General features: G+C 46.3%; 1 protein-coding gene across 1 annotated transcript in view; it reads right to left on the reverse strand.

The window, feature by feature from the left end:
* The window catches only part of NDFIP1 (Nedd4 family interacting protein 1), a 217,433-nt gene that overhangs the window by 84,150 nt on the left and 120,197 nt on the right, over positions 1-13,086 (reverse strand). The window contains exon 3 of the mRNA XM_078653068.1: positions 8,056-8,186. Coding sequence (XP_078509194.1) covers positions 8,056-8,186 — 131 coding nt within the window. The remainder of the gene's footprint in view (positions 1-8,055; positions 8,187-13,086) is intronic.

The raw sequence follows: 13,086 nt of genomic DNA on the forward strand, positions 1-13,086 counted from the left end.
GAGTGAGGGTGAGTGAGGGTGAGTGAGGGTGAGTGAGGGTGAGTGAGGGTGAGTGAGGGTGAGTGAGGGTGGGTGAGTGTGAGTGAGTGGGGGTGAGTGTGGGTGAGTGTGGGTGAGGGGTTGAGGGTGAGTGAGGGTGAGGGGTTGAGGGTGCCTGACCACATGTCATCGACAGGAATACTTAAATGTGGCATTTTGTGTCGGTATACAGTGATTAAATGCAGTATCACATTTCTTATGTGCCAATAATTTTTATGCGGTGTGCATTCAAAATAAAATTGGTTCCTAAAAGTCTTCAAAGTCCACCTGATTTTTGGAAGCAGTGGCACTGTTCAATTAGAATATGCAATATTTAATTAAAGCACGTTGGCAGCAAGCCCAGATGTAGACTTTTTTTTGCTATTCTTGTGGCACAACCAAAGACCCCTGCAAAGCCAAGCAACCTATTCAACAATTAAAGAGTTGTTCCCTACAAAATAATTAATTACCAAAAAGCCAACAACCGAACCAGACAAACCCAGTGAGTAATATACACATCGCATGTGTTAATAAGACCGGCCCATGTCACTCCTGTCTGGGCTCCACCAGTCCATATCTGAGCTATTTTCACTAACTAGACCCAAAGAGGGATATCCATGTGGGGTCAGGTTTCTACGCCCAGCACGCTTGCTTTGCGCTTCGAAACTAGGAATAAGCTTGTTACACTATTCCATCTTTTCATAGAAAGGGTAAATGTATTTACACCCTTAATAAACCAACAATGATCTTGTCTCAAATTTTAAAAGCACCGTTTTCTACCCGCATACAGACAGGCGTCTAAAATCGACTCTCCAAACCGAAACCTTTTAATGTAAGAAACCGATGAAATGATTACTTACTGATATTCAAAAAGAAAACATAAAACAAGTTCGCAAAAATGCACGTCAGCGTAACAGAATGTAATCTGGATTTTCATGTCGAAAACATCTACTTAATAAAAGATGCAATTTAACTACAGTTTACGGGCATGACCATATAAAGAGATTAAATCTCCAAGTAACAATATATTTGAATAACATCGAGATTTAACTTGAAGAGCTAAATCCTCTGACAAGAAGCATTCCCGATAAAGAAAATTAAACAAGTTGAACGCGTCCTGGAACTGCGGTCAGTGGTAAACCCTACCTGGTGAGACCTGTGGAGACCCCTGCGACACACCAACCGCTTGCCGCCAGGATTAAACAGATAGGGTGGATCTGGTCGACCCCAAAGTGCAGCCTGTGCCTGCACGCCATACTGTGAATGGGCCCGCTTTCTCTTTACAAGTGGTAACAAGAAAGGGTGGAGGGGGCAGGGGAGGAGGGGGCAGGGGAGGAGGGGTCCGGGGAGGAGGGAAGGGCCAGAGGGACTTGATGGGAGTGGTGGGGGGGAGGGGGAGGGTATAGAGAGGGAGAGGAGGAGAGACAGGACAGGGGGAAGCAGCAGAGACACGGCGGGTAAAATAAACAAACAAGCCTTTCACCGTAACACGGCTGGCAGGGGAGGGGGCGGAGAGGGGAGAGGTGCGACACGGCAGTAGGAGGAGGAGGGGGGAGGAGAGTAGGGGAGGCACGGCCTAGCGGCAGGCAGGCAGGGGAGGAGAGGAGGAGGGGGGAGGAGAGTAGGGGAGGCACGGCCTAGCGGCCGTGCAATCAAGTAGTGAGGGGGCGGAGCTGGGGGAGGCTGTGAGAGAGAGTAGGCAAGGCAGGCGGCTGGGGGCATGTGGCACGCGCATTTAAGCTCAATGCGCATGCGCATTGAGCTTAAATTTCTCGTGCACTGCAAGGAATCGCCTCGATTCCTTGCAGTGTGGATAAAGAGCGGATAAGTGCCAATACTCTCGCCTTGCTCGATGCGCATGCGCATCGACAGGCGAGACCTAAAAAGGGATTTGCCACCCTTTGTGGCTAGCTTGAAATGAGGTGGAGTAAGTAAATTCTGACTTGCAGATCTCAGACAACGCGCTGGATAATATCTATTAAACCCATTATGTAAATAGGTTGGGCCTCGTTGGTGGAATGCCCTGAAGGTGATTAGAAGAAGTTTAAACAAGATTCTTTTACCTATTGGCAGCCAATGGAGGGTGTTTAGAGCTGCTGAGGCTGACTATTTACGGGGCAGACGCAGTACAAGGCGGGCTGCCGCGTTTTGGACCATCTGTAGTTTGTGGAGAACAGTTTTATTAGCTCCAACGTATAGTCCATTACAATAGTCCAGCCTAGAACTTATTAAGGCCACTGCGACTGTTTTCCTCGCCAATAGTGGAAGAAGATCAAAAAACTTCCTTAGTGCCTTTATGATTTGAAAGCACATGCCTGCTACTGCTACAGCCTGGGGTTTAAAGGATAAATGGTTGTCAAATTTCATGCCCAAATTGCGAGCAGATGCAATTGTATTGGGGGGCACTTCAGCATCCGTTGGCCAGCATGCTGTTGGGGAGAAAAGATTGTAATTCCCTATAGGTAGGATCTCGGTTTTTCCGGCGTTGCACTTTAAATGGTTGTTGGTCATCCATTTAAAAATTGCTGCAAGGCAGTCCTTGAGGTCTTCCTCGGCACCTGGTCGCTTCTTATCCAACACCAATATCAATTGGGTATCGTCAGCATATGAAATAGAACTGATCTTGAATGACGCGATCAGTTTCATCAGTGGTACCATATATAGGTTGAAGAGAACAGGGCTCAAACTAGAGCCCTGCGGTACCCCTGAGCTGACGTTTTTAGCCTCAGATTGATATGGTCCTAATACTGTTATTTGGCGTCTGTTGGTAAGGAAATTCCTACACCAGGCCGACACCTGTCCTCCTACCCCTGCGGCAGCCAACCGGTCCACTAAGATGTTATGAGAGACCGTATCGAAGGCTGCCGACAGGTCAAGTAGGATAAGGACGGCCTTCTTTCCTTGGTCCATTGCTGCCCTTAATGTTTCTGTAGTGTATAGTAGGGCTGATTCGGTAGAGTGTTCTGACCGAAATCCTGACTGATTGGGATGGAGAACATTATTCTTCTCCAAAAAGTTAGTCAGTTGACTATTGACAAACTTTTCAGTCAGCTTAAAAAGAATGGGTAACAAGGAAATCGGGAGTAGGTTGGAAAGGGTAGTAGGATCGGCAAGGGCCTTTTTTTGGAGCGGCTTAACAGCTGCCAGTTTCCAATCATTAGGGATACTTGCCGTGGCTAGAGAGGAATTGATGATCTTGTTAATCATTGGATTAACCATCTCTATTAGAAGATGCAACACCGGAGGGGGACAGGGATCAAAAGGGGAACCCGATTTGCTGGCTAAAATCGCTTTGGCAGTTTCCTCCAAGGATACTGGGGCGAAGTCATCAAAGCAGGGGGAAGATATCGTCTTCACTATCTCTTCAACATCCATTGTTGCGGTAGCTCCCGATGGAAAAGTTTTTGTGATGGCCAGGATTTTATTGTCAAAATAATCAGATATCGCATTACAGAGGTCTTGCGATGGAGGAATCGCTTGCGATAGAGCTGAAGGATTCATAAAATCCTTAACAATCTTAAAGATTGCTTTTTGTTCCTGGCCTGCCATAGATATGGCCTGCAGATAGTGTGTTTTTTTTGCTGATTTTATTCCTGCATGGTACTTCCGTCTCGCTGCTATATAGATGTTACGTGCGGCGGTGTCGTAATTTCGACGCCACCTCTGTTCCAATGTTTTCACTTCGCCTAATTCAAGCTTAAGGGTAGTTGAGAACCAGGGGGCATTCTTTTTTGCCTTCCTGGGTTTGAGATTCTCATTTCTGGATGATTTTAACAACGTGCCCGCTCCAGCAATCCAGTCACAGAAGGTCTGATTGTCTGTGGAGGTACAGTCGACTAGGACTGGTAGGCTAGTCTTAAGTTTCTCAACAATGTCAGGTCTGCTAGCTAGTGACTTCCAGTCCGGAATGGTTTTAGTATGAGATTTATCATTACACTTTGAGAGATTTATAGAGGGTTTCAAAATCCCAACTATATTAAAAGGAATTAAAAAATGATCTGTCCATACCTGAGGACAAGGGGGTTTAGCTGTCAGACTGGGGTAATTGGAACAGATACAATCTAATAAATGTCCTGCCTGGTGGGTAGGTTCCTGGTTCACAAGAGTAAGGCCCAACACTTCAATTGTGTCCAAAAACCACTGACCCCAGGATCATTTGGGGACTCAAGATGCAGGTTGAGATCACCCAGTACAGAGAAGTTAGAAAACCTGAGTGTTAAATCAGTCAGCACATCACCTACAGAGTATGTAGTATGACAAATTATATTCAAACTAAATCAATAGTAGTTACTTTAACTGTCAGGACCCCAGTTTTTTCATTAGCCCAGTTGCCCAGGGCCAAGACTGTTTCAAAGGTAAAGACAAAGTAAGTGTTGGATTACAATATTGACCAGCTCTGCTAGCCATTCTCTTCATCTTCCAAACATTGCCTGATATCGTCCACAAAACCAACAACGTTTCAAAGATCACAGGATAGTCATTCATATAAGGCTTTTATGTCATTTTCATTATGCAAGCATCATTTTAGTAGATCCCAATTATTGGGCTAGTTGTAATATGTGCAATTTCGTGTTTTGCTTATACCTACACCAAAATGCATTACTTCCTCTTGCACGAGAATAGGTTTGAGCAAAAACTTTTTGCCGTAACTGTTCATATGGCTGGGTCCAAACTGAAGTGGCACGGTAGGTGAAAAACGATGGATTGGGTGAGACACTGAGCGATGGGTCCAGCATTCCATTCAACACTCTGCTTTTTGGATGCCTTAAGTGTGATGGATATACCCAGGTGTGGGTCCCGTGCTCACTGTGCCACTGGAATCAATCTACAACGGACTGATGAGCCAATTATAAGTGTGAAACCGGTCCCAAGTTGCTTTTGTTCCAGTTCAGGCAGAGCCTGGCCTGGCAATTCAGACTAAACTGTTCCCACTGGGCCAAGGCTGATTTGCATTTGGCTGGGTCCAAACTGAGGTGGAATGGTGGGCGAAAAATGATGGTCGAGATGTAGCCCTGATCAATTGCCAGTGGCTGAGATTAATTTAAGCATTCCTTCCATCACTTTGTTTCCTGGATGCCACAACTGTGAATCCGGACATTTCCCTCGTGCTTTGCTAGTAACCATCAACACATAAGTTATAGAAATTGGGCATTCACGAGGGAAAGGTATGCATGTCCATTTACAAAGGCAAATGCATGCTGGTAAGGGAGATCTTGTGGAGAAAAACACTGTAAAAGTGTACTTTTTACACATACCAAATGAAGTCGACTGTGAAAATCTATACTTCTACCAGACAAATGCATGATACATAAGTTAAAAATTGCACAAATTTACACACTCCTACTTCAGATACAAATGAACCAGTGCTTAAAAATTTGTACACACCAACGAAATGAACAAAAGCGAGTGCAGCAGTACAAAAGGATCAGAAGATATTAACGCAAATGGACAGAGAAGAAGCAGACTAATGAATCGTTTGTTTGAGATCAGTTAGACAAATTACTTAAAGGACCACTGGTGGCCTGAACAACCTTTGTGATTGATTTTCAGTCAACAGCATGGTGTCCTCAGTTACCCTATCTTAATTATACGTCATACCAGAGGAGCCGCGCCAGCGACCAAGATGGCCGCTTGAGCATCGGCTCCGCCGGCGCCACATCCTGACCGCCTATCCGGCATACTATCCTGTACCCCGTCCCCACTATCATAGTGGGGGACCGTCACCTGAGTCACTAGGTGACATTTGGGCTTGATTGATTGCTTTGGCGTCTGAATATCGTCGATAGAAGAATTGGGGCCTGCGACGTCGAGGACCGGGACCCCGGGTGTGCCACCATCCGGTGTGAAGTGCGACAACATCGGCCACCGAGACCGGAAGTGGCCGGCCAGATCTTCATTCGCAGTGCCCGGGTGGCAATCGGAGCGTCCTTGCCCTCTCTGCAATACCGTACAGACAATCGCTGTAAGACCCTTCCCCGCTCGATTGAGGAGTGGTGGGTTTCTCCTGCTTTTGCGGTCGAGATGGTGGCACGAGACCTCGACAAGAACCTCCCGAAGGCCCAGAGATCGAACCGTCAAGTCCAATCGAATCGCATCGATAAGTACGCAGTCTCAAGGGGATCCCAGTCAGATGTGAAACGCTCCCCGACTGGGGGCCCCGAGGGGGATCCGGTCGGTGACGATCCGACCATGAAGGAACTGATGGCGGCCATCAGGGGGGTTCAATCCTCCTTGGGGACAATAGACACAAAGTTGGACACGGTCTGATCTAGATAATATTCATTATGTTTGGAATGTAGAAATAGCACTGATTAAGAGAAGCCTTCAAAATATTTGGACTGAAAACCCCATGACAGGGACTGCTATTGTATAGTGCATCCACAAGCAATAAAAATTACTTAGAAAAACACCAACCATAGTACGTTATCTGAATCAGACTAAGGTTGTCCTGATTCTGAATTTAAGTGTGCCTATTTCCATGGACAAGAGGCTACAGTTAATCCGCTGATAAACTGTTAAATAGCCAGTCTCACACTCATGATATGTGCAAATGCCCAGAAAACAGCTGACCATGCCCTACAGGATCAATATTTACAACAAGGGGTGGTGATGGACAGAGTCTCTGAATTAAGCAGAGTACTCTCACCCAGTCAAGAGATCAGGGCTAGATCCAACACCGTTTTTTAGCTCATTGCACCATCCCAGTTTCAGAACCTGGCTGTATGCAAATTAGTCTGTCCCTGGCCCAGTGCATCATGGGAACAGGGCAGACCAGACTACAAAAGCCAATTCTTACACTGGGAAGGAAACAAGCTCCCGGGGACCGGTTTCTGGCATTTCAGCCGTCTTCGGCCCGGCTTGCTTGAATCCTGATGGTGCAATGAGCAAGGGACTCACATCTGAGTATACCCTTCCACGCTTAGGGTGGACAAAAATATTTACAACAAGGGGTGGTGATGGACAGAGTCTCTGAATTAAGCAGAGTACTCTCACCCAGTCAAGAGATCAGGGCTAGATCCAACACCGTTTTTTAGCTCATTGCACCATCCCAGTTTCAGAACCTGGCTGTATGCAAATTAGTCTGTCCCTGGCCCAGTGCATCATGGGAACAGGGCAGACCAGACTACAAAAGCCAATTCTTACACTGGGAAGGAAACAAGCTCCCGGGGACCGGTTTCTGGCATTTCAGCCGTCTTCGGCCCGGCTTGCTTGAATCCTGATGGTGCAATGAGCAAGGGACTCACATCTGAGTATACCCTTCCACGCTTAGGGTGGACAAAAATATTTACAACAAGGGGTGGTGATGGACAGAGTCTCTGAATTAAGCAGAGTACTCTCACCCAGTCAAGAGATCAGGGCTAGATCCAACACCGTTTTTTAGCTCATTGCACCATCCCAGTTTCAGAACCTGGCTGTATGCAAATTAGTCTGTCCCTGGCCCAGTGCATCATGGGAACAGGGCAGACCAGACTACAAAAGCCAATTCTTACACTGGGAAGGAAACAAGCTCCCGGGGACCGGTTTCTGGCATTTCAGCCGTCTTCGGCCCGGCTTGCTTGAATCCTGATGGTGCAATGAGCAAGGGACTCACATCTGAGTATACCCTTCCACGCTTAGGGTGGACAAAAATATTTACAACAAGGGGTGGTGATGGACAGAGTCTCTGAATTAAGCAGAGTACTCTCACCCAGTCAAGAGATCAGGGCTAGATCCAACACCGTTTTTTAGCTCATTGCACCATCCCAGTTTCAGAACCTGGCTGTATGCAAATTAGTCTGTCCCTGGCCCAGTGCATCATGGGAACAGGGCAGACCAGACTACAAAAGCCAATTCTTACACTGGGAAGGAAACAAGCTCCCGGGGACCGGTTTCTGGCATTTCAGCCGTCTTCGGCCCGGCTTGCTTGAATCCTGATGGTGCAATGAGCAAGGGACTCACATCTGAGTATACCCTTCCACGCTTAGGGTGGACAAAAATATTTACAACAAGGGGTCAATAAACAAGATAAAAATACAATTAGATAAATATAATACTTACTCTCCCAGGAACCAGAGGAACAGTGGCTTCAATCTTGTTTCGTTCAGCTTCATCATAACTTGGAAGTGAGGTTGCAACATTGTACGAAGGTGGTTTTGGAAAGCCAGACTCTTCTTTATAATCGAAAAATGCTGAAGGAAAGGAATAAAAACATTACCTGTGATTTTTTTTTAATGAGGCAGTCTGATCAAAAATTTTCACCAAAACTAGCAATTCAAAACAGCACCTCAGACATTTAAGAAAACCTGCTAACAAAATTTCCAGCCAAAACATCTCTAATATCTCTTCAGCATTATCAAGTAGGGTTCAGTTGCCTAATTTACAATGTTATGAACACAATTAACAAGCACAGAATTCTTATTTCCTCAAGACCAGAAATACTGCAACTAATTCATCAAGGCCTGCAAGACAAACAGCGTGACTGATATGGACACGGAAATAATCACTAGATTAATGTGGACAGACTGGATTCCTTATCATCTGCCAGACAGGTTGGCCAAAAGGAAAGTAATGTTCTTTTCTTGTCTACTCTTTGGTGGAAAGGGGGACTTGGCCACGAGGGCATTCTGCCAGAAATGCAGATTTTACTGTAGGTGCGATTTTTTTAATAGGTAACCATACTGTGACTTGGCAAAGAAATTATCTGATCTGGTATAGAGTACTTGTTTCTTTAAGCCCATAACTTCTGTAAATAGTCTTTCAGGTATCTATTCTTAAATGGTTCAGGCACATAAAACATCTATCGGACGAGAGATTGCAAGGAAATAATAGAAGGTTGGATATAATATGAATGGCAGGCAACAAAGTGAGTGAACACAATCTTGCTCGCCATCCGTTCAGAAATGACCATCATCCAATTCTATAAAAGAATAATAATACCTCTGATCAGAGGCAAGAAGTGTAACCTCCAAAACTATCTTACTACCACACCAGAACTGCATTAACATGAACCCGAAAGCATGGAACAAACACTTGTTAAAATGAGGTTTATGAAAAAACAAATACAAACTGAAGAGGATTTGCGCTACAGGTCATTAATTTGCTCTTATGCCGAAACCGGATAGAAACATTTCCAGTAACTGACATTGGCATTCATAGCCATTAGGGGCAAAGGTCAGTGTTACCTGAGAAATAGGCGTAGTCAGTACCATAAGGAGAGAGCCTTGAGATCTAATCAGCTGCGACTTTTGCGCATTCCGAGGTTTGCCAAGGTTCGCCAAGATGGTAGGGCGTTCTCGGTACTGACAGCCAGGCTTTGAAACTCCTTGCCTATCCACCTACCCATGGAGTATGAACATTGTTTCAAGAAAGATTAAAAATCCTGGTTCTTTAATCAAGTGCAGATATGAGTGGCCGGTCCTGTTCTCCAGTCTCTGCTTTTCAGCGTTGGGAAACCTCAGCTGAGGTAGCTGTGCGCTTTACAAATGACTTTAATTGACTAATTGAACTTAGCATAACTCAATGAACACCTAATGGCTGGAGAAGAACATAGCTAAATGATGGGAAATCGGGATGGGGCAGTTCACAGAAGATGCAACTCCTGAAGCATGAACACAGCTAAAGAAAAAATGATCTGTCAAGGTTGAGCATCCATTTTATTTTATTATTTCAGAAATGTGTATGGTGTTACACATTGCCTAGGCTTCAAAGTTCTGTGTGAAATAACTGAGGCAACGGCTGAGTGAATTAGACAAAAGTACAAGCCAGTAGGTAAGTGTTCAGTTGCTTTCAGTCTAAGCCATTGAGTCAGGGGGCCATCCAGAGAGTAGCTCTTCAGACTGCAAATTTGCAGATCTCACATCGGTGCAATGAAAAAGTGAAGAAAAGGTGTGTCACGATTACGGACAATAAATGAAGTGTTCTTACAGTCATTAGAGACGGATTTATTTTATGTATTTACAACGTTTTAATATACAACGCGAACATGACCAAAGAGGGTGTTAGAGCGAGAAAAAGCATTCAGGAGAGGGGGGCCAGGTAAAATCATGAAACACAGGTGGTGGGAGATTCAGGGAACAGTCTTTAAGGCAAATTAACTTCTGAACAAGTGTAAGGAGTAGTTTCTGTCCTGTAACTCCAGTTCTGTAGTAGGGGTATCTCTGTTATAGTCATAATCTAGTGAATAGTCCCGCCCATGTGCGTGGACCCCGGAGCAATCAAAAATAATCTCTTACAGTGTCAAAAAAATGCAGAAATGCATAGACACTTAAGAGAGAATTTAAAGACAGATAATGCAGCCAAAAAGGCTACACTGTCCAGTACTTCAACTAGAAATTCCACCATAAAATCCACAAAACAGCAAAGCCTGTACAGATTTCCCTTGCTTAACAGCAAAATCCCTCAGGAATGATAGAGAGAAGAACCTGGACAGACAAGCCCCATAGGCTGCCATTATGTGGCTTAAACAGGATACTGTGCCTTTAAGGAACCTTCCAGAACCTTCTCCCAGTATCCCAGAATGCATAGCAGGTCCAACTTAGTTTCCATTCTTTTTGAAGGCGTAAAAAACGCCAGACCTGTAGCATTACGTACATGAATAACTCTCCACCGGGGAGGCGGGAGGGCGCTTATGACTATAACAGAGATACCCCTACTACAGAACTGGAGTTACAGGACAGAAACTACTCCTTCTGTAGTAGGGGATCTCTGTGTATAGTCATAATCTAGTGAATAGAATGGCAAGCCCATCCCCACACCAAGCGGCGGTGGAGAAGAAGAAATAACGCCACTATTGTGCGAACAGATTCCGCAGCGAAGCCTGCCCAACCTGAGCGTCTGCCCTGGCATCAGAGTCCAGGCAGTAATGCTTAGCAAAGGTATGGACCGACTTCCAAGTGGCTGCCTTGCAGATCTCTGCAATGGGAACATTACGAAGCATAGCTGTCGTGGCAGCTTTGCCCCTGGTGGAATGAGCCTTAGGTTTGCCCCCTAAGGTCTTATTAGCTTTGTAGTAACACAATTGTATGCAGGACACAATCCACCTCGAGATGGACTGTTTAGAGGTAGCAAGACCTGTCCTGACTGATCCATAATTGATGAACAATTGGTCTGACCTACGAATATCTTTAGTCTTATCAAGATAAAACTTCAGCACCCTCCTCACATCCAGGGAATGTAAAGACCTTTCCGCTGGAGATGAAGGATTCTGAAAGAACGTAGGCAAAGTGATAGTCTGGTTGATATGAAAATCAGAAACAACCTTGGGAAGAAACTTAGGGTGAGTACGCATAACAACCTTAGCATTATGAAATACAGTATAAGGTTCTTGGCAACACAATGCCTGAATCTCACTCACCCTGCGGGCCGATGTAATGGCCACGAGGAACGCCGCCTTCCAGGACAGGTGCTGCAACGAAGCCTTATGAATGGGTTCAAAAGGCTCCTTCATCAATCTCGACAGCACCACATTCAGGTCCCATGAAGGCGAAGGAAGCCTGACAGGAGGGAACACTTTCTTCAAGCCTTCCAAAAAATCTTTGATCACAGGGATCTGGAAAAAGGAAGTCTGTGAAGGGCCTTTCCTGTAGGCAGTCAAAGCAGCCAGATGAACCTTAATGGAATGGACATTAAGGCCCGACTGCGCCAGATGTAGCAGATATGGAAGGATGACATCTTCCTTGCATGTCGTAGGGTCATAGTTCTTAGACTTGCACCAGATGCAAAACCTCTTCCACTTGTAAGCATAAGAAGTCCTAGTGGAAGGTCGCTTAGCCTCCTTCAGTATGTCCATACAATCCTCTGGGAGATTCAGATGGCCATATTGCACTATTTCAGGAGCCATGCCGCCAAACTCAAAGACGAGAGGTTGGGGTGCACCATCCGCCCCCCGAACTTCGTGAGAAGGTCCGGCCTGCACGGCAGCTTCATGTGAGGAAGGAGAGATCGGTGAAGCAGGTCCGTGAACCACCACTGCCTGGGCCATTCCGGGGCAATCAGAATCATTCTCGCCCTGGATTGGGACAGCTTGATGAGAACCGCCGGAATCAGGGGAATTGGTGGAAAAGCGTACAGAAAGCTGTTCGACCAGTTGATCCATAACGCGTTCCCCAGCGTCCCCGGCTGGTAGTACCTGGAGGCGAAGCCTCGGCATTTGCTGTTTTCGGCGGTGGCGAACAGATCGACGTCTGGAGTTTCCCACCTTGCGAAGACTTCTCCTAGAACTTCGTCGTTTATGACCCATTCGTGGTTTTCCTGAATGAGTCTGCTCAGTTCGTCTGCCTGAACATTCTGCACACCTGGCAGATGGGTAGCCGTTATCGACAGTCCTCGAGCCAGAAGCCAGTGCCAGATCGCCTGCGCCTCCTGCGACAGAGTGCGTGATCTCGAGCCCCCCTGCTTGTTGAGGTAATACATCGTTGTCGTATTGTCCGTCTGAACAAGCAGAGAGTTGGTCTGAAAGGACGGATGAAAAGCCTTCAGTGCCAAGCGTACAGCTATGAGTTCCAGGAAATTGATGTGGTACGTGGACTCCGTCTGAGACCACGTCCCTTGAATCTGTAGGTCTCCGGAGTGCGCTCCCCAGCCTTGGAGAGACGCATCCCTCACGATGGTCTGTGTGGGAATGTCCTTGTGGAAGGGAACACCTCTGAGAAGATTCTCCTTCGAGCACCACCACTTCAGAGACTGAAGAGCATGCAGAGACAGTCGTATCTTGTCGTCCCAAGATCCTCTCCTCTGGTCCCACTGATCCTCCAAGCACTCCTGCAGCGGTCTCAGGTGCAGCCGCGCATGTGGCGTCAGGAAGATACACGAGGCCATCGATCCCAGCAGAGAAGACACCGTCCTCACTGTCGTGGATGGAGCGGACATGAGAGCCTGAGCCTTCCGAAGGAGTGATAAACGTCGCTCTTCCGAAGGAGACACGCTTGCTGACAGCGTATTGATGGAGGCTCCCAAGTACTGGATACACTAGACCGGAGTCGGGACAGACTTGGACATGTTGATGTGCAACCCCAGCTTGTTCAAGAGAACGCACGTCTTCTGGAAGTGCGCTTGAGCTTCCGAGAAGGAGGAGGCCTTGATCAACCAATC

This window comes from Lissotriton helveticus, chromosome 7, assembly GCF_964261635.1.
Source record: "Lissotriton helveticus chromosome 7, aLisHel1.1, whole genome shotgun sequence".
Classification (NCBI taxonomy): domain Eukaryota; kingdom Metazoa; phylum Chordata; class Amphibia; order Caudata; family Salamandridae; genus Lissotriton; species Lissotriton helveticus.